This window comes from Grus americana, chromosome 3, assembly GCF_028858705.1.
Source record: "Grus americana isolate bGruAme1 chromosome 3, bGruAme1.mat, whole genome shotgun sequence".
Classification (NCBI taxonomy): Eukaryota; Metazoa; Chordata; class Aves; order Gruiformes; family Gruidae; genus Grus; species Grus americana.
The window spans coordinates 96172925-96196815 of record NC_072854.1 but is presented as its reverse complement, the minus strand read 5'-3'; the positions used below and the strand labels follow the sequence as shown (position 1 = coordinate 96196815).

At 38.7% G+C, this 23891-nt stretch overlaps 1 protein-coding gene across 1 annotated transcript in view; it reads left to right on the top strand.

Annotated features, from left to right (window-relative positions):
• PRKCE (protein kinase C epsilon) overlaps window positions 1–23891 on the top strand; it is a 300404-nt gene that overhangs the window by 259214 nt on the left and 17299 nt on the right. Inside the window, exons 12-14 of the mRNA XM_054820708.1 lie at window positions 11170–11308; window positions 13711–13899; window positions 18902–19048. Coding sequence (XP_054676683.1) covers window positions 11170–11308; window positions 13711–13899; window positions 18902–19048 — 475 coding nt within the window. The remainder of the gene's footprint in view (window positions 1–11169; window positions 11309–13710; window positions 13900–18901; window positions 19049–23891) is intronic.

The window sequence follows — 23891 nt, the reverse complement described above, 5'->3', positions numbered from 1 at the left end:
CAGTTAGGATCCTGCTTGTCCTGGAGTGCATTTACAGTCGGTGGAGAAGGGTGGGCTTCTTTAGGGAGCTGTTCAGCCCACATGTTCCATGAATCATCTGCTCAGAGATATCTGTGGAGATGGCCATGGAGGGAGCCTGGGGCAAACCATGGTACCTCAATTAAACCCTAATGTCTGGTGGGATGCATCTGGGTCAGAATCCCGGAAAATATAGGAAAGAAGAAGAAAATTACCATAAAACCAGAGCAAAATGTTTCAGAGCTCTAGTTAGTTTCATATTTAAGGTAAATTTTAAAAACGGATGGAATCGTGGTTGATTACATTATATCCTTTTATTCTGTTTTTCCTATTATCTGTGTAAGGCAGCAACATATCCTTGTTGTGGGTTATTAAGAGTTATAAGGCTTCATTGCTGAGATAGCTGAATGAGGGCTGCTACAGAAATACAAGGTGCTACCTGGATTTACATGCATTTGTTGGCACTATGTTTTTCTATTCTGTATAAGAAAGCTTCACTCAAAAATAGGAAAGAGAAGAAAGAATTTCAGTCTTTTTAGTTAGCCACAGAAAGTGTATGCCTGAAACCCAAGTACTCTTTTCTTTGTGTTTGCATAATTTGTGTTCCGTTGTTGCTCAAATGATAGTGACTTTGTCATCCTACCTACTAAGGTCACTGAGGGGGAAAAAAAAACAACAAACCATTGCTTTTTGTTTCCAAAGAAAAATTTTTGAACAGATTCAAACTTAGTGTGTCTGCTGGTAAATTTGCTTTCTAAGGTTCTGGTAACATTTTTTCAGAATTGAGTTTTCAAAACTTGATCTCATAAGCTTTTCTAGCTTCACACCATCCTTTTGCTGTCTTTCATCAAGTGGTTTTATCAAATAATGATTTAGTATTGTTTTGTTTAAAAGGATTGTAGACATACATCATAGGCACTTTTAGTTTGCACTCCACCTAACCGATTGTTATAATACACAATCTTATTTTTATGTTATTTGAGATATAAAAATAATAGCACAAAGCATTGAACTTCACAGAGCAGAATACCGCAGCTTGAGTCAGTCCTTGGCTAACCCTGGGGACCTCTATTGTCTGCAGTGGGATCACCGAGGTGTCAATGAGGATGGGGTTTATCACATTACATATTTAGCAACGACTTAACATATGGGCTTTGTAGCAGAGGCTGAAACAGTAAATATCATTAGTGGTAGTACAGATATCACCCTGTCAATCCCAGCCTGAATATGTAGAGCCAGTTAGGAATTTTTCAGCTAAAATCTTCAAGAAAAAAAGTTAGAAAATGGTGTTTTTAACCAGAGTGGAGACAGTGAAAAAAGAAAGAAGAAAATCCCTGCGAGAACTGCTGTTACCCTTAATGGCAGGGCACTCGTGGGGGTGGGGGGGGACCAGGATGAGCAGGCAGCTCAGCCTCAGTTCAGAGCCAGTCACTGTCCTGAGCACCAGCCTGTTGGCTGTTCACATACTACTTTCACAAAAAGCTTTGAACAGTCTGTTTTCACCCAGCGTGAAAGACAAACGGTTTGTAAAATATCAAGAAGCCTTACAAAATGAGAAAATCATTTGCTGTCTAGTTTAGCTGCAAGTTTCTGAGGCAGATTATTTGTCCTATACAATAGGCCTAACATTTGTGATGGTTCTTACCTGGGACAAAAATTGCCCCTGTGGACCATGGGACAGCAGAGTTGCCACTGGGATCCAACGCAAAACTTGTCTAAATCTGGGCTTTGGCAGCAGGCTAAGTCAAGAGGCACAGCTGTAGCGCTACATCCCATTCCTGCCTCAGGCTCATGGAGAAACTGTTGCGTTCCCAGGTAGGGGTCATGGAAGGATGAGGTTTATAAAGCAGTGTGATCTGAATGTAAAAGGTAACCCTCTCTTGAAAAAGAAATAGAGACCGCTCCCCTCTGTGCTTAGCCAATTTTTGAGAATGTTTTACATAATGCATATTTAAACTTGTACATATTTCACTTATGTTCACAAATAAAAATGTGGAAATAATAAGAAAGGAAAAGCCACACAAAGGAAAACTATTAAGGATGATATATTTATTTGTCTGCACATTATTTTAAGGAAACTCAGCATAATAAGATAAGCAGATCAGGCACTGTAATATCCTAAGCTGCTACCGACAATTGTAATAAAGTTATGGTCAAAGCCACTAAAAAGCTCTCTATATAAATTATTTTATAGAAAATGTTTTTGTGCTAACAGAAAAGTCATTGTTTTCCTTAAGCTACTGGAAATGAATATTAAACCTTTGTTTGAATATTAAACCTTTGCCTTCACTGGCAAGTGCTCTAGCCACACCTCGCAAGTTGCAGAAGGGGAAGGCAGGGACTAGGAGAATGAAGAACCATCCAGTGTAGGAGAAGATCAGGTTCAAGACCATCTAAGGAACCTGAAGGTGCACAAGTCCATGAGACCTGATGAGATGCATCCACTGGTCCTGAGGGAACTGGCGGATGAAGTTGCTAAGCCACTCTCCATCATATTTGAGAAGTTGTGGCAGTCTGGTGAAGTTCCCACTGGCTGGAAAAGGGGAAACATAGTCCCCATTTCTAAAAAGGGAAAAAGGAACACCCAGGGAACTGCAGGCTGGTCAGTCTCACCTCTGTGCCCAGCAAGATCATGGAGCAGATCCTCCTGAAAACTATGCTAAAGCACATGGAAAATAACGAGATGATTGGTGACAGCCAACATGGCTTCACTAAGGGCAAATTGTGCCTGACAAATCTGGTGGCCTTCTATGACAAGGCTACAGTGTTGGTGGATAAGGGAAGAGCAGCTGACATCATCTACCTGGACTTGTGCAAAGCATTTGACACTGTCCCACACAACATCCTTGTCTCTAAATTGGAGAGACATGGATTCGATGGATGGACCACGCGGTGGATAAGGAATTGGCTGGATGGTCGCACTCAAAGAGTTGTGGTCAACGGCTCAATGTCCAAGTGGAGAACAGTGACGAGTGGCGTTCCTCAGGGGTCGGTACTGGGACCAGCACTGTTCGACATCTTTGTTGGCGACATGGACAGTGGGATCGAGTGCGCCCCCAGCAAGTTTGCCGACGACACCAAGCCGTGTGGTGTGGTCGACATGCTGGAGGGAAGGGATGCCATCCAGAGGGACCTTGACAGTCTTGAGAGGTGAACCTTATGAAGTTCAACAAGGGCAAGTGCAAGGTCCTGCACATGGGTTTAGGCAATCCCAAGCACAACTACAGGCTGGGCGAGGAATGGATTGAAAGCAGCCCTGAGGAGAAGGACTTGGGGGTGTTGGTGGATGAGAAGCTCAACATGAACCAGCAATGTGTGCTTGCAGCCCAGAAAGCCAACTGTATCCTGGGCTGCATCAGAAGAAGCATGACCAGCAGGTCAAGGGAGGTGATTCTCACCCTCTACTCCACTCTCATGAGTACCTGGAGTACTGCATCCAGCTCTGGGGGCCCCAGTACAAGAAGGACATGGACCTGTTGGAGCGAGTCCAGAGCAGGGCCACGGAAATGGTGAGAGGGCTGGAGCACCTCTCCTATGAGGACAGGCTGAGAGAGTTGGGGTTGTTCAGCCTGGAGAAGAGAAGGCTCCAGGGAGACCTTATAGCAGCCTTCCAGTACCTAAAGGGGGCCTACAAGCAAGCTGGAGAGGGGCTGTTTACAAGTGCATGTGGTGATAGGACAAGGGGTGATGGCTTTAAGCTGAAAGAGGGTAGGTTTAGATTAAATATTAGGAAGAAATTCTTTACTGTGAGGGTGGTGAGGCACTGGAACAGGTTGCCCAGAGAGGTTGTGGATGCCCCCTCCCTGGAAGTGTTTAAGGCCAGGTTGGATGGGGCTTTGGGCAACTTGGTCTAGTGGAGGGTGTCCCTGCCCATGGCAGGGGGGTTGGAACTAGATGATCTTTAAGGTCCCTTCCAACCCAAACCATTCTATGAGTCTATGATTCAATGTGTCATTAAGATATCAGTAAATAGTTAGGGCCATATGATGAACACACGTCCTTCTTTTCCATCTCAGGACCTTGCTAACCTGAAAGTTTTCTCAATGGTAGTTGTTGCTGGAGCAGGTAATGTTATACATCGTGCAAGCCATACTTTTGTATTGTAAAAACTGGGGTTTACAGAGCCACAGGTAGCAATCGTGTGTTTATCTCCCTCGGATGTCCTTGGTGGGTAAATAGCAAACTGCCTTTTGCTACGTCCCTCCTCCCATCTCTGTCATCTCCTTTGTCCACAAGATACTTGTGCAAATGGCAGGGTGATGGATGTTGTGTTATATAACGAAAGTAAATGTGTGTGTTTTTAAAAAGTAAGTATTCCTGACAGTGAGTATCACTATGGTCACATTAAAAGTCAGTCTTTCCCATTAATGTTTACCCTGCTATCTGAACTATCAGTGTTTTCTTCGATGAAAAGTAGCTATAGTATCTCTGACTTGATTTGAAACCAAGTCTGTGCTCTTAATTCATCAGCTGCTAGCCGTTATACATACTGATACACATCAGTATAAGGTGGATTCACTTTTTTCCAAACTTGGCATTGCTGAAAAGTAGCAGCTTCCAAATCTGCACAGCAGGTTTTTCTGTATATTGCTGAGCATGGCTCTGCTATAGTTTTTGTGATAGGTAACGTCTTTATTCTTTGATAATATCAACTAATGTAACAATGACAAAGAAAATGTATGTCATAAATCCAGTAATTACTTAATGGGTCAACATAAAAACAAAGCAGAGAAATTCCAAGACTTTCAGATAAACAGAGGCAAAACTTCCTGAGATCTCCTAGCACAAAAGCAGCAGAACCATCTTTTTCTCACCATTAGTCTCACTCGGGTTTCTCCATACTCCCTCCCTGCTAACAAAACCTGCCCTACTGTCATGAATCCACTCACAGGCATGAACAGTCCAGTGCGTGTCCTGTTTCTTACTCTATGGATAAGAGAAGTCACATCAACTGGTAGAACCTGACTTCCAATGACGCTGCTATTATTGCATGTTTATGCTCAGTAACATCAGAAATTATGGGCTCCTTTCCCATACAGTTTTTCAAGTGGGAAAAAATTATATTAGCTTGCGTTTTCTTAGAACTTACAGTTTGGATTTTCCCATTTATCTGTTAGTGGTGAGGGGGAAGCCTTGCTGATGTGTTGTGACTAAAATACTTAAAGCAACAAAAGAATCCACTAGTGAAGTACAGTCCTAATATATCTGTTCCGTAGTTTATCTATAGAAACTGACATTAAGTTGGTGAGAGCTAATCACTAACAGCTAACATCAGAACATTACAATTGTTGACATTCCTTCTTGTTTTCTGACCAGTTCCATGTATAGCTCCATCTTGCTTAGATTGTAACCTCGTACATTAGTTATCAATATTTTGAGGACACTCGTGAAGAACTGAGAGAAAGATTTTGGTGAATTTATCAGTCTTCAGAAAATGCCGTTTCACACAGTGTGGTACAAATGATCCAAGTTCTGTAATATTTACTACTTGTGATTGAAATTTATGTTGAAAATGCAACATTAACTAAAATTATAGCGAAGACTAAATTTGTGCTGGGTACAGGAGAGACCTGTTGTTGCAGGTGAGCGGCTTTGTCTCAAAAGCTATTAGGATACCACTGAGTAAGTTAAAAAGTAATTCTTGGAATGTAGAAGTCTCACCTTAATTAAATAAGAAAAAAAATTCATCTTACTTGCTGAAATTGCTAATTGATATAATGAGCATATTGCCTTCAGTTATGAATTTCAATAACTGTAGTCACTAGATAATGATTCTGATGGTTTTCCATGTTGTTGGGGGAAGTTTCCCTTTTACCTTCTGTAGTTTCTTCTGTAAACAGCCTATTTAAAGCCTGCAGAGAGGATGTGATTTTCCCATGCAGGGGAACAATGGCAATGATTTCGAATATGCTATTGAAAGAGTTTAGTGCAGTTGAAAGTCACCCCAAAAAATGGTTGTTCAGTAGCTACGTACTTTAGATTTGTGTTGCTTTTGGATCTTTCATCTTTGATGTTCTATAGATGTTTAGTAAGGTACAGTCCTTCACTGAACTTTCACCCTATAAAGAAATATTCTTGCTTCCAATGTCATTATTTGTAGATAATAATTATTATGCTACATTCTGACCTACACTGTGAAATGTAGATGCTTTCTAGTTTTGTTGCTAATTCAGCAGAGTAGAAGCAGATGCTGCAGAGATATTTTATGGTAAAGTGATTGCTTAAACAAGCTTGTGATCATGTTTCTCAGCTACTTGATCTTGTTCTTCAAATATGGATTTATTTAGTCACTAATGTTTACCGTGTTCAAAGGCTACTGTTAGTAATGTTTGGCAGACTTTCTGATTTTACTGGTTAAAACCCATCTTGACTGTTTAATTGCCTTACTTTCAACAAGAAAATTATCTGCTATCTAAATGACACATGTGACATGCAGGGCCACGCACACAAGGCGGTTATCTCACTGGCTACTGTTGGGAGTCAGACTTTAAGAACCCAGTGCTGTAAAGTCCTCATCCACTGAGCATTTGTGGGAAGCCAGGGCCATCAGTGTCTCATGGCACTGGCGTTGGGAGGAAGGAGTGAGCGTTATGGAAGTTTTCTCACAGGTTACCTGCAGTCAGCCTGTTCTTCTGTTCTGACTTGCACAAACCTTACAGTTATAATCTTGATTCTTTCTTGAGATCCCGCCAATCATTCCAGCTTCTGAGGTGATTGTGATGCTGGCAGGTATCCGGAAATAGGAACCAAGGCTTAAATTTCTGTTTAATGCTTTCTGAGAAAGAAAAAAAAAATTTAAAAAAAGCCAAACATTTTATGCAATTTACTGTTCAAGTCAACTGAACTGACTGTACAAAGTAACTTGGCAAACAAACAAAGGAGAGAAATAGCTTAATGTAGCATTACTGTATTCAAGCAATCTGGGCATTTTCCTGGCTTAACTGGTTGGGCTGTTTGCAGTTGCATGTAATTACTCAGGTCGTAGGAACTCATTTTGTCAGACACAGATGACTTTCTTAGTTCCTACAAAGAGAATGCAAAATGAGAAAAAGAAGAATTTAATAGACTTTTGTCACTGACCTATCTGACACTGTATTATTTGGTATGCTCTGATTTAGAGGTGGACAACTGGCGCTAACACCAGGAACCCATTAAAAGACAGAATAGGTCAGAATGGATCGTTCTGTACAGACAATTCATTTGCATTCCAGAGATTGATAGCTGTTTACTTTTTGAGATGTAGGAGAGCTGGCTGTTCTGGGGAGATACAAGTCTTAAACTAAAACTTAAAGGCTTTTTTCAGTGAGGCTGCTGCTCTGGAAAGACAAGCTTCCTTGACAACTCTTTTTCTGTTACTTTTTCATTTGTTTCCTCATTTCTGTCTGTTTTGTTTTAGGTTTTTTCCTGTGAGGAAATAAGCACGTTACCTATTCTCGTACATTTTTTTTAGTTAACTAAGATTTTTTTTTCCGAAGTTGCGTAATTAGGGGGTTTTGGGGGGGGGGGGGGGGGTTTGGGGTTTTTTCTGTTGTTTTGGTTTTTTAACCTGGCAACTGTAAATTGATAGAATGGTTTTGAATGGTTTTCAGTGCAAGCACTTTTATGGACTACGATAATCTTGTGGGCTAGCTATGAATTTGGCACTTTGGCAGACTCCCAGCTTACCTTTTAACCTCCTCCCATCTGTACTTTAATGGGAGTCATGCTACTGTCTGCTGTTGGTTTAGCCTCTTCCAGATTTCTTTTGAAACTTTGGTGCAATTTGTGATAATAAAAATCTACTGGTATTAAATTCCATTATTGCATGAGTAATTAAGCTGATGTCTTCAGCGCCTCCAGTAGAGTTTTGAAGAGGCTTATAGGCTTTGCTGCTTTGTTTTGGCTTGATGAAGGGGTCCCAGATGTTTTTCTTCCGTCAAGTAGGATTATAGTTTGGTAAATGGTAAGAAAGTTAAATTGACTTGTGCTTTTACAGGTAGGCTTAAAATTTCACTGTCAGTCTTTGCAGGTAGTTAGAATTTAATATTTAGACTCTTCCTGGTTTTCTCTTTGCTCACTTCGTTCATTCTCTTTTTCCGCTGTTAAATTTTTATTGCTAATTTCTGTGTTGTATACAAATCTTTAAGGAAATAAAGACAATGGTGAGTATCCTGTCCTTCTCCATTATGTGGTCGCTTGCTGTTTGTGTTTTATTACTGTTGAGATTTGTCTGAGCTAGGAGTTTCTTGGGTTACTGACTATATCTCCATTCAACTCCATGGCTAGCATATGAGTGGCATGAAACGAAACTTAAACAATTTTAGGTTCTAACAGCTCTAGTGTGTCACCTGCCCACACTGGGAAGTCCTGCTTCTGGGATCAGAGCTAAGATAACATTTAAGAGTCTTCACTTACCACTCCAAATTAAGGTGGATCCAGTTTCCTGAGCAGCCTCTTGGATTTCATCATTTACTATCATAATTACTTGCATTACAACTTTCTTCCTTACAGTCTGTTGTGATGGTGGCTGGAAGAGGTTCCAAGATTACATCGAATATAATTATACTTTGATTTCTTTATCTGAACATCTTGACTTTTTGAAATACAGCTTGTATTCTTCCTTAGCTTAGGAACATCCAAGCTAACAGTGCATTTGGAAGGTTAAAAGCTATAGCTACAAGATTTTTTCCTTCTCCCACGTGCCAGAGCCTTATCCTATTGTTGTACTTGATCACATTGTACTTGATAATGTTACAGTCTTGTCCTAATGCAGGTCTTTTGATTGTAACACTTGTAATTCACTGGAAGAGCAGTTTTGGGAAGGGACATGATTTTTGGAGCAGGGAGCTTTATTTTGTTTATTTGACTTCTTTGGGGGGCACAGAGCTGTTGGTATCTGTTTGCCCTTGCATGATACTGGACAATTCTTGCAAATCATTTTCCAGGGATAGGAAGAGGTATTTATTTGAGGGTTTAAATGGTTAGATGTAGGAGATTATGTTGTAGCCAGCTGGATCTTGGGTTGTTTAGCAACTCATAAAAAGGATGACCTTAAGGAATGATAAAATACCTAGCCTGCTCCAAGGGGCCTTACGTGGGTGACCAGCTGAGGACCTACAAGAGCAGCATAACTGATTTGGAGATAGGAAAGCCTGGTGTAGGGCATATTGATTGCAATGAACATTACTACAGCCAGTATATACTTCAGCTACATAAAGTATATCTGATAAAGCTAGTTTATGTGGGAGACAGTGGATTTATTGTTAGTGAGGTAAATCTGACTTTGTTTTGCCATGTCAGACTTCTTGTACACACACAAACCACTTCGTAACATGTACACAGCACAACCGATCTCTACACGCACAGTAAGTTATCCAGTGCTTCCAAGAAGTGTCTGATTTACAGCACAGATGTGCAATGGTTATGCAGAACTTGAGCAGTAAGTTCACTGTGTCCCAGAAATATCTGATTTTTGTGCTGTCCTCTGTACATGCTTGAGAAATATATTAGATACAGGTGGGCCAGCACATTTGAAAATTTTGAACAAGTGTCAAAAGAAAGAAAAGAAAAAAAAGAACTAAATCCACCTACTGAAATTGGGGTGATAGGGAGAAAAGAACATTTCTGGGGAAATCCCAGCGTACTGTAGCCTTGGACATGTCCACAAAAACTCTTAACGTGATGCAGCCTTGGAAGGGTTGTTTAATCATTTAATGCATGTGAATGCTTCCACCATGTTACGATGCCTGTGGTTCTAAAGTGTGGGAGCTGACATAGAGACATTTCTCTGAAAGAAGTCTTCAGAGCAAGGTGAAGGCTTCTCATCCGTTGCTCAGGTGGAATTTGTTGGCATGAAATATTTATGCAAAAAACCCATATATGTTTTCATAGGCTTTTGGGGTGAAATTTGTTTACAGAGGCTGGCATGGGGGTTTATTCCTCTATCTAATTTAGAACTTGCCTATACACTTTTTTCTCATCAATTCCACCTATGGAAATTTCTCTAATTCTTCTAGGAAAAAAGTTATGATCAGAAAGTGTCCACAAAGTCACCTAAGGATACATGTTCCACTTTTGATTCTCACCTCTGTATGCATTCATACATGTGCATTTATTACTGTATATTTTTAATACATGGCAGAGGTACCTAAAACCTAGACAGAAGTATGAAATTAATATGGTTATGCAGTGTAAGTGTGTTATTTTACCTTTGCTTTATATTTATTATTCATACATGATAAAATGTTTTTTAATTGTTGGGTTTTTTTCTTGCAAGTGAGGGTTCTTTTATGCACTGACTTTCCAGATCGTTTTGTAGTTTAGTCTAAGGCAAGTGGCAGGTAAGTTAAATGGTACCGAGCATCCATTGTGTTGCAACATGTGATAACCATCAATGGTATATTTAGAAAACGTGCATGCAGAGGGCAAGACAGGAAAGGTGGATATCTCTTTCCCAACCTGTTTTTGACCTCACCCAATTTAATAATCAAAGAATTGTGTGGTTTTGACACAAAGACATTTGTACAAGTGATCAGAAACATCTGCTAAGATGTGTTGTTTAACAATGAATGCAAAATATTCCTGTGAGATGATTTCTGAGCAGGTTTAAACTGCAGAAAATAATGCTGCCAAAGATGAGAGCATTGTTTTTCATCCCTCTCAACACAATCTGAACTTTGAATTGGTAGTATACATTAAGAATCCAATTCAAAATAATCCACGTTTTAAAGTACCTATTAATTCAACCCATATGGTAGACTATAGGTAAATTGGTACTCCTTACTTTGTGCTAGTGCAAAAATGGAGAATGACTTCATTAGACATTGTTGACCTATTTCACGTAGACAAAATGTTAGATCTGTAGCAAACAAGAGACCGAGATCCTTTCCAAATGTTTCTCATGCTGTCTTGAATACAGCTGTGCTTTCATGCTGTTATAGAGTGAGTAAAGACCTGGTCTTGCAAAATGCTTGTCATTGCCTCCTTCCTTATTGCCTTTAACCAGGTCTATTTAGTGACTGCTGCTGACTTTTTATGCACACATCTGAAGGACGGTTTCTCAGTGGTGTTTGTGAAACCAACTATTTGTCATATTCTGTAGTTTATGATGAAATTCAAGAGCACGTGATCAAAATTTGAGAGTTGACTTAATTTTGGGCCTTTTTATTTCAGGGACCTGAAACTGGACAATATTCTTCTGGATGCAGAAGGCCACTGTAAACTGGCTGATTTTGGGATGTGCAAAGAAGGGATTCTGAATGGAGTGACCACCACAACCTTTTGTGGCACACCTGACTATATAGCTCCGGAGGTATTTTTTTGCACTGCACTAGTACAGATATTATCATTCATCAGACTGTAACATGTAATTTTAGACACTTTTTACGTTTAGATAAAAACAGTGGAAAATGCAGACTAGGCTGTGCTGCAGTTTCTCCTGGGTAATCTTGCAGAAATTGGTTACTCTATTGCTCATAAGCAGTATTCCATGTTGATAGGAGTGACAAAGCGTGGTTTTTCTATTATTTGTTCCCTGAACTTAACAGTATTCTTCTCCATATGCTCATTTCTGACTCAGCATCGTTGTGAAGGCACTTACTAGCCTTTAAGGTGCTAGATGCAACTGACTACTGCCAGCACTGGTCTTTAGTAGTTAGAAAAATGTTTTTAATTTTTCACGAGACTTAGAAGGGGATGTTCATAGGGAAGAGACCATACATTTGGCGTTAGTTTGCCTAGGGTCTTTGTGGGAATATAATTTATTTTTTCTTTCTTTAAAGTATCTGTGAATGAAAGATACTATGTATGTGGTACTTCTTATCATACGGATGAACAGAAAGTATAGACTTGCATAGAAAAGTAGGAACTTTTCGTATGGATGTTGCATATCAGTTGGCAACATCCAAAGTCATTTCAAGGCATTCATTGGATAAAATAAATGACTGAGAATTGTGCTGGTTTTACATATCCTAAATTTTAATATTATGAGATGCATTTCCAAGTGCCTAAAATGAATCAATATGGTACAGTCAGTTTGCTAGGCAGACCTTGTCTGCTCAGCTTAGTTAGTAACCTCTGCATCTTTCCGCTGAAGATTCAGTGTGATGATTTAATGTAAAAGTTTCATTTGTTTGTCCTTCATCAACCATAAATTTGCAGCAGGGGAAAAATGTTAGTTTATTATTTGTTAGAGACAATAAATTAGAAGTCCATACTGTTAGTGTTCATGGCTGTCAAGCTTTCGTAGCACAACTGATAAGGTGTGAATTATCTTGAAACTATCATAATAGAAATGTGTGGTTTATGGAGTTTGAAAAGTAATCCGGCACTAAAAGAAAGTAGATACCAGCGTGATGATTTTGGTTTTGTACGAATTCTTTTCCAATTCAGTATAGTAATTGAGCCCTTTGGCAAATTCTTTGAAAATTATTACTGAAAACAAAGCAATAATAAGATCCCAGGAACTTTTACATGAAATCCTGGTGTCGCTGAAGTCAGTAACTCAGGCTTCCGTTTTGTCACCCTAATTGCAGAAGTTTATCTCCTGCTTCTATTTCTCTTGCATTATGGTAGTATGTTTCAATTTCCTTTTCTTTAGCAATATCTGAGTTCCAAGGAGTGTCCATAACACTTGAAAAGTACACTTTTGAAGAGTATCATTTTCTGCAATTAATGTCTATAGAATGTAACATCCATTCAACTAAGAATCAAGTTGGGGTCCAGATCTCTGCATTCAAATGTTAAACTCATTTCTGTTTTTACGTTAAGACTGAATCTGGTTTTATATTGGTTGTGATTCTCAAATACAGCACTACGCTTACGTGGTTCACTACAAGGCTTCTGACTGTAACACTAGTGCTGTTTAAGGAGGTGGTGGAGTTGTTGCCATTCCAACTCATTTTAAGGCAGTCGGCTTCACCTTAAACAGTCACCCACTCTACTTTCCCCAGGCCCCTGTCATGCTGAAACATTGCAGCCAAAAGCCAAACTACAAGCTTCTTTTCAGTGGAGTCAACAATTAAACTTGTTCCTTATACAACACTAGTTTTGTACCACAAAGTAGTACAGTAAAACTCCATCATGCTAACCTCCTACTCCCCACTAAAGGTATTTGCTACAAGGTTGAACTTGTGCTGCATGAAAATTTGTAGCCAGTTTTTCTGAAAGCAAGGGCGACTGAAGTGAGTCCTACAGCCATGTGTTGTACAGCGGTTTAATGCTGTAAAAAGAACTTGAACAAAAATGCTTTTGGCTTCCTTCAGCCCTACCTAAAGGACTAGAATAAATCTCCTAAGATGATCTCTGCAGCATTGCAGGCTGGTTTAGTTTGTTTTGTTCGAGATAGAGACAAGGAAATGTTTCACATTTTCCACCACTCTGTTTTGTGTATGTGATCTTTTTCCCCTATAGCGTGACCTGCTTTAAACAGTTTGGAAGGATATACGGCTCTTTTGCTCACGAGCATACCCTTTTACTCAGGGGACTGATAAACTCAGTTAGTACTTCTGAGAACAACTACACATTGACACTTAGCTCTGTTAGTACAAATTGCATGGGTAAGAAACCGTGCTTGCTGTTACTGAAATCAGTGTGGGATTTAGTCCTACTCAAGCACTGGGGGAAAGAAGGGGTGTATCATATTGAAACAGCAAATGTGCAGCCCAGAGTGTTGTCTAATTTGTCTATTCAATCCAATCTCTTTTTCTATACTAGATCCTCCAGGAGTTAGAATACGGCCCGTCAGTAGACTGGTGGGCTCTGGGTGTTCTCATGTACGAAATGATGGCCGGGCAACCCCCCTTTGAAGCTGACAATGAAGATGATCTCTTTGAATCCATCCTTCACGATGATGTCTTGTATCCAGTCTGGCTCAGTAAAGAAGCTGTCAGCATTTTAAAAGCAGTGAGTCTTCCATTACTTGCTTTCCTTCTCCTCTTCATGGGTTTTTTTGGCGTTGGGTTTTTTTTTTTGTTTTTCCCTTGATTAAAATTGAATTTGCCGAAAGTTGTTGAGAGCAGTCACCGCTGGGAGTTCAAGCACAGTTCAGAGTGCCACTGTTAGGATAATGGGGCCTGGGATAAATTATACCGCTTGTGGGAAAGGAACAGAATGTTTGTATTCCACGCAGTTGTACGCTGTATAAATCTGTGTACTGCAGATTCATGTTTCAGGGAAAACCCAGCCAGCTAGAACTGTGCTATCACTTTGACACTTTATATTCCGCATGTTCACCGGAGCAGGGGAAGCACTACCTAATTAAAGAAACAATGTTTTTATTTAACCCACTTATAAAATTTTATGTCCCTCTGCCTTTCTTCCCCTATCATCAAGATGGGTTGAAAGCCCTTTATTTACAGCTGCATGTTCTATTTTATAGTTCACATAACACTTTGATAAGCAGTCTTACTCTAGTGTAATTGTTTCTGCACTGGTTGCTGTTTTTCAATATCCGTAGTGACTTGACAGAAATGTGTCACCAAATGCCACAATTTTTTTAATCAGTCAAAATGTGCCACCGGGCAACTTCAGTTTTTAGACTACCTTTCTAAAGTCAGGTTTACTTCATTAACGTGACACTGACATAAATTCTTTTTTCTGTGCTAGTATCATCCTAAAATAAAAAGCAAAACAAAACAGAAGCAGTATGCCAGTCCCCATAGTTTGAAAACATGAGGAGGATTTCTGGCTTAAAAAACTAACTTGTTTTTTATTCCAGTTTTCCACCATCTTTGAAAGTGGAAAATTTCTACCTTTCCACTTCCATTTTTCTTTCAGCATCTGGAATAAAGGCAACTTTCAATTAAGAGGGTGGCTGGTAGTGCAAAGTCCTGGTGAGATCTTCATAGAGGGTTATATTTTGAAATTACATATAAAACTTGAACAAATTCTGATTTTAACACCAGTAGACAGCTAACACATTCTGCAGAAATGCTCATCTTGATCTTTTAATAAAGGTATCTTCAGGCTTATTCTAGCTGAGAGAGAGAGATGCTCTAGATGATTCAAAGCAGAAGTCGAAGTTAACTTCTCTGAATTGTTTGCTGGAGTATCTCTTTTGCTCCATTCACTGTAGTGAGAATGTGGAGGATTTATTAAAGCTGACCTTTATACATATTCTCCCTTCTGCCCCCCATATAGCTCTCTGATAACTTTTTATTAGCTGACATGATACTTCCATGCATCCATTTTTGTTTCCAGACCCTTCAGGTATTTTCAGTTCAGCAATTAAAATGTACGGACTTGAGCTGCAGAATTCAGGCTGATAGCCAGGGTTCAAGGGTTATTGTGGCGTATTGTAGAGAAAGGATTGTTGTCAGTGTTTATATCTGTATCTGAATTTCACTGAAGTCCAGGAGATTTTCTGTAGTGTTTTGGTTTCAGTCTGTAAGATCTCTTCCTTTGCCATCCACAGGCTCCTTCACTGAATCTACGTTAACTGACCTTTCTATTATTCTGAATCTTGGAAGCATTTGTTGGAGGGGAAAAGTTAACCACTAACTCTGTTAAGTGTGTAGTACAAGAGCCATTGTAACTATTAGGAGAAGGTATTTATTTTACAGAGGAAAGTGAGAAATAGATTTGACAGTCAGAGCCTTACTGTGTTATCTTATTGGTGGTGCAAGTAATGAAATATCTAGCTGCTAATGTTATACATGTCATTCATTAACCACGCACAAATGCAGACACAGAATTGGGCTACAGGTGTAAGCTATGTATTTCTGTGAATCTAAGTGCAAGGGTTTTAAACCCTCTCATTTCTTTTAAAGCTCACTTTGCTATAAATTTTCATCAGGCTGTTTTCAAGAGTCTACATTTTGATAGTAGGCATGGTAGTTTGTTTTTTGTTTGTTTGGGGTTTTTTTACATCTTTCTGTCTAAAGTGAATCATTAATGCAATTATAAACCTTTAAAAGAGAGTTGCACCCATTAAATAGATTTGTCCTATAATAATAGATTATTCCTAATTGGGCAAGATGTCTTCACTGGCATAAATTGATATAATTTAATGGAGCTGTGCCAGTTTACACCATAAAAAGAAAACATTTCCTTACATTTAGGAACCTGCTGCCTGTGCAGCTATGGTGTGAAACGTTTAAAACTTGTGTTCTTCATCTGATCCTTGTCCACATTCTGTTAAATGAAGAACAGGAAAAACAGAGGAAAGAAGGAGGCGTCTATGTATTTTACTGCTGAATGGTAGCAAGGGATTAAGTTTGGAACACTTTGTTTCCTCACATTGTGCTTTGAGACATGGGTTTTATTCTTTAGAAACTGTGTATTTTTACACTCCTCCGAACAGCATGTAAGGAAAGCTTAATAAGAAGACGTTCTCTTGTATTAAGTAACAATGTTTTCTTATTTTCTGAAGAAACAGTTTTCCTGTTATTTCCAACAAAACACTAAGGAGGATAATTCAACAGCTCAGTATTACAAGGCAGCACGTTGCTTATCCCATGAAATCCCACAGATCTTATTAGTCCTGTTTCTGTGAATTGACAGGAATTGCTATTTAAAATTCTTTCCTGTCTGGTGAGGAAAACAATTCTGCACTGAAATTAGCTCTCTGCTTCTTCGCAAGCAATGGAGAGAGGTTGTGTCTACAGTGTGTGTTCCCTGTGTACCCAGATGACAGAGATCTCTGGGTACAGAAGCAGAACTCTGTTTTTAAGCTGTGACTCTTATTTCACGAAGCAAAATTTTGGGAGCCTGATGATCCTTGATTTGGGCCCCAAGTTGCATGGCTGTCTCAGCAACCTTTTGTCCTGTTGTCATTTAACTCAGTAGGAATTCTGATCTTAAAAGCCTTCTCTTTACATAAAAGGAGGTTCCTGCCTTCATAAAGGAAAATAAAAAGGCAAAAATTGCATCATTGCTGATGCTCTTGACAAACAGGGAATAAATGTCAGCTTGCGCTTCAGAAATAGGTGAAAAAATCAATGTTTATTGCAGGGGATGAAATTTATAGAATTAAATGTCAACTTCAGAAGTTTGAGATTATTTTGTCATATTTGCATATGATAATTTTTTTGTTTGTTTTAAATATTGATTCCTAAAATTTGTTCTCCCTCATCATCCATTTCCAAGTTTTATGAAGTTTGTGAAGCACAATACTGAACTGTACTATCTAGTCATGATATTTTCATGTCCTAGGCTTCATAAAAATGTCATGTTCAGACGTTTTCCCTACATCCGGCTTAAAACAAAGATAAAACATGGCAGATACTAGGATCAGATTTTACTTCTTTGATACCTGGATTACATGGCACAAAAAGCATATCCTGTAGTTTCCGTGTTCTGTTTCTGCAAAATGTGTGGCTGCTGGTTCCTGGCCTGCTTTCTCCAGTCCTGGAGGTGAAATAAAGCAGAGGATTGTAGGAATGCGTTTTGTGGTTTTCCAAGAGACCTCACCAAAGCACAGTAATCCTTTCAAAACCTTTGTTTCTCCTGCCCATAGAAAATATGGCCTGTAGTTTAGATATGACTTGTCCACTTGCAAAAGAACTTGCGGAGCAGTTGAACACAAGACCAAAGAGAAGGGTCATCTTTGGAGCGGTGTGTATGTCAGAAACCACAGAGAGAATTGCCTCGTTGATCTATGTTATATCTTTAAAATGATAGCAATGGTATTCTCCTGTGGATGGTTGATCTAGCAATCTAAAGCCATCTCAAGGGCTTCAGTAGCTACTTATCTAATAACTGGAGTACTAAAGCAAGGGTATCCATTACAGTGATTTTTCTTTTAAAGTTTTTTTTCTACAGCTGTATAGTATAATGTGGTACCTAGGTTAAAAAGGTACTGAACAATTATCACATTTTGTTTCATTTGTATACTTTTTTAAGTTTAAAAAATATAATAATGGTTGAATATGAAGTTACAGCAAATCTTGGGATAATTCTAAGTTATGAGTGGGCGTGCATGTATAAGAACATCATTCATTGCTACTTGAATTGCAAGGATTCTGTGTCCACATGCATTAGGAAATAAGTAGAACATTTGCTAATAAAATAAGGAAGAAATAACAGAGCAAAATCAGGAAAAATATTATCAACTGCAGTCATTTCATGTCAATGCTTTGCACTGGTTGTACAGCTTTTTGCTGAAAGGAACAGTAAGAGTTTAAAAGTGAGAAGTTTAGAAATTACCACACCAGAGGAGACCAGTTAATTCCAGTTACTGCCACTAACGGTGTACTAAACATGAAAGGTGCAAGCTATGTTGTGGAGTTTCTCAAAGGAAGCTTTCTGCTGGTGCTGATCACTCCCATGTATTTCCTGAAACGTATGGACAGAACACTTATAATTCACATAGCTGCAGGTGCTGTTCTTAGTCGTATTAGAATAAAATCCTAGAAATGGATAAGGAAGTCAGGGCTTTTCATGTGTCAGCTTGAATGGAGTGTATAATTATGCAACATACATACCCAAAGAACAACAGTAAGCATAATATGTAGCCCCTGTCCCCCAAATTAATAGTTAAGATAGAGCGATTAAGATAAAATAAAAGGTATCCTGACCATCTCTTTGGAAGTGTCTCTGGAAGGTTTAATATTTTCTTTCTTTCCTTTAGTATTTTTGGCCAAAGCTGGAACTAGTAATGCTGAAAGAGAATCTGTTCCTGTAGCATTCACAGCCAGATGAAATTAGGAGGTCTCAGCAATCAGTTGAAAGAGCTTCCTGCAGGAAACTTACACTTCGGAGTCTCTGAATCTTCCAGTTTGGCTAGAACCTCTGAAATTTGGAGGGGAATCCTTGTTGCTCTTACAGAAAAAATAACCTTCTGAAAGGGGACTGTCTCTAAAAACTAGACTTTAGGAATTGTAATGCATAATTGAACTGCAAATGGTTTCCAACCATTGCCATTCATGTTTTAACTTTTTCCTGCTCTCCCTCCCCCACCCTATAGTTCATGACAAAAAACCCGAATAAGCGACTTGGCTGTGTGGCATCACAAAACGGGGAAGACGCGATTAAGCAGCATCCGTTTTTCAAGGAAATTGACTGGGTTCTTCTAGAACAAAGGAAAATCAAGCCACCCTTCAAACCTCGGATTGTAAGTAGCAGTTTGCATAACATTCAGAGAAAACTTGGTTTGACAATTCTAGTTGATGTCTTTTCTGAGACATGAGATTACTTGATGAAACGTTTGAGGGTTGAAATAGTAACATAAAAACCACACTGAAAAGATTGCCTTGTCATTGTTTCTGTGAAGGTAAGTGTCAGGAATAGATTTAATGCACAGGAAGATGTTCATGTTTGGTCATATAAACCATGAGAGGGTTCGAGGCCCTGTTTTAATTATTTTCCAGTGTTCCTAAAGATACCTTGATCAGAAGTGATTATTTCAGTTGGGTATATACTGTCTGTACTTTCTGTGTGAACTCTGTGTTGCTGATGGCCACTGGATTTTGTAGTGAATGAGGAAAGAATTTCTGATTCATAATATTTTAACTGAAGATACTTGAAAAAAACGCTTCCCGGGGGAAAGAAATATACATCATGATTAGTTAAACTGATGTACTTACATTTTCCTAGGTAATAATCAACTATTTCTATTTTAAAGTAACAAAAATATGTAAATAGCAGCCCCACATGCAGAAACTACAAAAGCTAAGCAAAAATACTTATTCTTGTCTTTCTCTGGACAAAATTACTTACAGTTCACTAAATGTCAGCTTTTCAGCTGAGAATGTGTGCAGGTAACTTTGTGCTTGAACAGTACAAGAGAATAACTTCACGATAAATCCTTTGAGATTGATTTGCATCTTTTGACTTTGCACATTCCTAATTACAATGTTTGATTTGCCTGTAAATTTGATCAAGGTACTTGTTTGTTTATTTCTTTAGACAGTTTACAAAGGTATTTTAAAAAACAAAACAAAACTTTGGGCTCAATACTGAATCCTAACTTAAATTTACAGGTGAAAAAGTCCCATCTGACATTGGAGAATTGCTGTCTGTCACATTTAATGCATTTACTTTTAGTCCAGTGAGATGCATTTCCCCAAGTTCTTTGTGTAGGCGGTGAAAGCGGGGCTGCCCATCCAGACCAGGAGCCTGAGGTAGCTCCTCTGAGTCCACTCTTGGAGAAGTCTCTCTCTCTCTCTCTCTAGCTATGCAGAAAGCACCCAAAGGGATTGACAACTGTAAGTGAAAATTAGCCCTTGTGAATGTCTTTCTAGGAGTAATAGTAAGATAGTGTTGTCATATGGGGAAGTTTTTCTTAATATATTTCTTGGAGAATGGAATCCTTGTAATGCAGTAGCATTACATCAGCAGAGGGATGCCTGAGCCACCCGCTCTCCTGGAAAGGCTCCAGCCAGCTGGGCACGCTGGCTCACTTACCCTGTTGCCCAGCTCTGCTCTGGAGGTGTGGCCAGGTTGACCTAGTGCCTGAGCTGAGTTACAAATCTGTGCACTGCTGCAGGAAGTGCAAACCCCAAATTAACCCCATTAATATCTATCTGAAACCTATTTAACACTGTAACTAACTGCTTTCCAGTCAGGATTCACAGCCCTCAGATAGTTGCAGACAGCCTTAGTTGGTGTTTAGCAGAGTTGCATTTGTGTAGCTCTTTTCCTGTTTTCGCAAGAATTTGGCCTTTCATCTCACAGTAATTTTTTTGTTGCTTTGCTCAGTTCATCAGCATTTTGGTAATACAGTTATCAAATCAGGATGCACAATTCTAAAATAACTTTTGCTTTATGCCTTGCCTCTAGTAAATCCCGGATTCCTCACATGTAGTCTGTTTATTGACTGTTTTCCTTTCATGATCGAGATGCACGGTCCCTTTGACAATAGGTATTTTTACAAGGCCTTTATTATTTTTGTAAGTGTTCCTGCTGCGGCAGTCCTTCTTAAAAGTCAGGAGGCATCTAGTATGTCAGATATTTTTATTCATTGCCGATGTAAATACCTTCTACCTTCTCAGTGCAGCTTCTTTCTCTTTCTGGTAATTATTTCACTACTGTTATATTGTAAAGCCATTCCTATTTTATTAATTCCTGTTGTTTTGCTCCTTTTCTCCTTTTCTGCTTCCTTTAATGGTATTTTAGTTGGATATTTCAGTTTTAGTAGTGATTTCATACTATTTCAGAGTAGTCTGTTGTATAATTTTCAAGACAGCTGCCTGCTCTTTAATGATTGTTAGGGTGACTTTATACATCTTTGTTTACACTTTTTCTCATTTTTCTTCAGGCTGCTTCTTTAATGTCAGATTTTCATATTACTTTTTTCCATATTGTATATGCCAACTTTCTTTATTCTACCAGATTTGATTTCTGCAGTCTAGTAGTTCTGTATGCTTGTTTTTTTCTGAACTTTTTTTTTTTTTTATGGTGGTGGCTTCAGATAATATGTAGTCTATGTTACAGGCATCCCTATTATTTTAATGTTCTCAGTCTGCTCTCTCTAAGATATCTTCCCCAGTGACCTGGTCCTATCAACTTTTCTACACTTAGAAAGGGTATACCTTATATATTTACACTATGTTCGTGATCCATCAACTCTTTTGTACCTGCTGTATAAATTTTGCAATTGTTTGGATTTTGTTGTTGTGTAGAAATCTTTGAGCAAGATCATACTGAAATTTTTACTTGTCCTCTTAAAACTGGATGATGTATTAGTTGGAATGCAAAGTGTGATATGTATCTAGGCTGGAGAGGAAGATCACATAAATAAAATACAATTATTAATTATGTAACTTCAGAAATGGTAAAGGAATCTAGGGCAGTAAATTTCAAATGCTGAAAAGGTGGGGGTTTTGCCAAGCTAGAAGAGATTGCACTCACTTTGAAAAATACAGGAAAGAGGGAAGAACATGAACACTAATGAAATAAAGTCTACTTTAAAATCTAGATAGAGAGTTCCTCTCTAAATTCAGTTGTGGGTGTAGCATTGAGATTCATTTATTCAGATTAACAAGCATAACTGTTCCATAGCTATGGAATAGCTATGGAAAAAACATAACTAATGCCTTGTTTGGAATGTTCTCTGGGTTTTAACGTCTTTTCAGTATTGATAAAGGGCTGTTGATTATTTAAAAGTGACGTGTAATATTAAAAAGGTTTTAAAAAAATACATTTTTATTCCTATGTTCAGGAGAGCCTAGAGCTGTGAAAATAGCCATGAGAGGCCAGATTATTAGTCAGAAAATAGACATTCTTGCATGTGATATGTGAGTGTACATACGTGTAGGGAAAGACGCATACAGTGCATATATAGTCATTTGTGCATTCAAATTGAATTTTGCATGCACATACAAAATTTTGCTAATGCAAGAATGCATATATTTACACAGGTATTCACCTATTTTCTGACCAACCTTAAGATGACTAAGGGGGGAAATTTTATAATTACTATATCATATATACTTTAAAAAACCCAAACCATAAGATCTATTCAAATGAGCTCTGGGCAATATAAAACGCTGACACTAAGCAAGTAAAGTCATTAGGGAAAATGGTCAAACACTGAGGTCCCATCAGACAATGGAATAATCTGCCAAGGGAGGTCACGGAGGTGCTAGCGTGGAAACAAAGCTTGCTTCAGTTCTGCCTCACTACTCTGCTGATCCCGAAAATGTGCGATTTCCTTGGTTAGCACAGCCGTCTTCCTTTTCTGTTACCTTTTATCCTTTCTCTGCCATAATACATTTTCTGAAGAGCTATATTACATGGTACTGTCAGTCCTGTGCTTCTCCATAGTTCATGTATGTCTCTTCAGCTCTGCCAGCCTTAAGTCTGAATTTTTCAACTGCACTTGGAAGAAACACTGCACGGCTATTTATTGGCCAGAATTTTGAGGGTTTTTTTTTTAATCTCATTCACGCTGTGGATGAATGCAAATATATTCCTTATTATACCAGAAATACACCATTGATGTCCTTCTCTTTGTACATTATTTGATTATTCTAATGATATTTTGGAAGCTGAAATTTCTTTCCTAACTGTTTTCAGCCTTGGAATGAAAATTACTGCAGTCCAAAAGGTCCTTGAAAAACTGACCATGTTTTCTGAAGGCTGGTAGGAATGCCCTGGGCAGAGCTCTCATACAAACGACTGAGGTTTAGATTACTGAACAGTGACAGGAGTGCCACAGCAGCTTGTGCTAGGTAGAGACAATGGAGGCAGATTTGGTGGCCCTGAAACCTGCTGTGAAGGATCTTTGGCTGCTCCTCCAGCTTGATAACTTGGAATACAGAATATGAAGGGGTGAAAATGCCCTGGCGCCCAGTCCTATGATGCATATTATCTACCAGCCCTTCTTTTCATAAATCCTTTATTATGAGGTTTTTCAGTGACAAAATTAGTTTTTCTTGTCTATATACACTATGGTTTACTATACTGAGGGTTTGTCCCATGTAAAGCTATTATAAATGTTAAGCTACTATAGAAAAAGTAATAGCTCTGGGGCATGTACATTAGAAATCAAACAAACTTTTGAACAGCTGTGAAGAGGATATTTGTTGCATCTAAGCTCCAGTGACCTTAACAGTGTCTCTTGACGATTATTTCCGCTGTTCTTAAAACCTAATTCTTAGAGTTTCAAAGACTGTCTTGAAATTTTCTGAATAATATTATTCTTCTCTGCTGCTTTTAATGCAGACATGAATATGTAATTGCATATGCAAGAAATAAGTACAATTTTAGTGCAGGCATATATCTTTTCTCCAGAGCAACTCCCTTTGAGGCATTTTATTGCTGTGTTGAGGTATCTTGTCTCATGTATTCTTCCTGGAATTTTATTCCATTTGGAAAATGAAATTTCCCTAATCGGTAGCCATAAGACCAGGCTGTGGTTTGCAACATCTTTTGTTGCCCAAGAACCACAAAGGCCTTGATAGTATTCAGTGATTCTCTGCTGTCCATCTTTTTTTGTTTCCATGGTTACACTC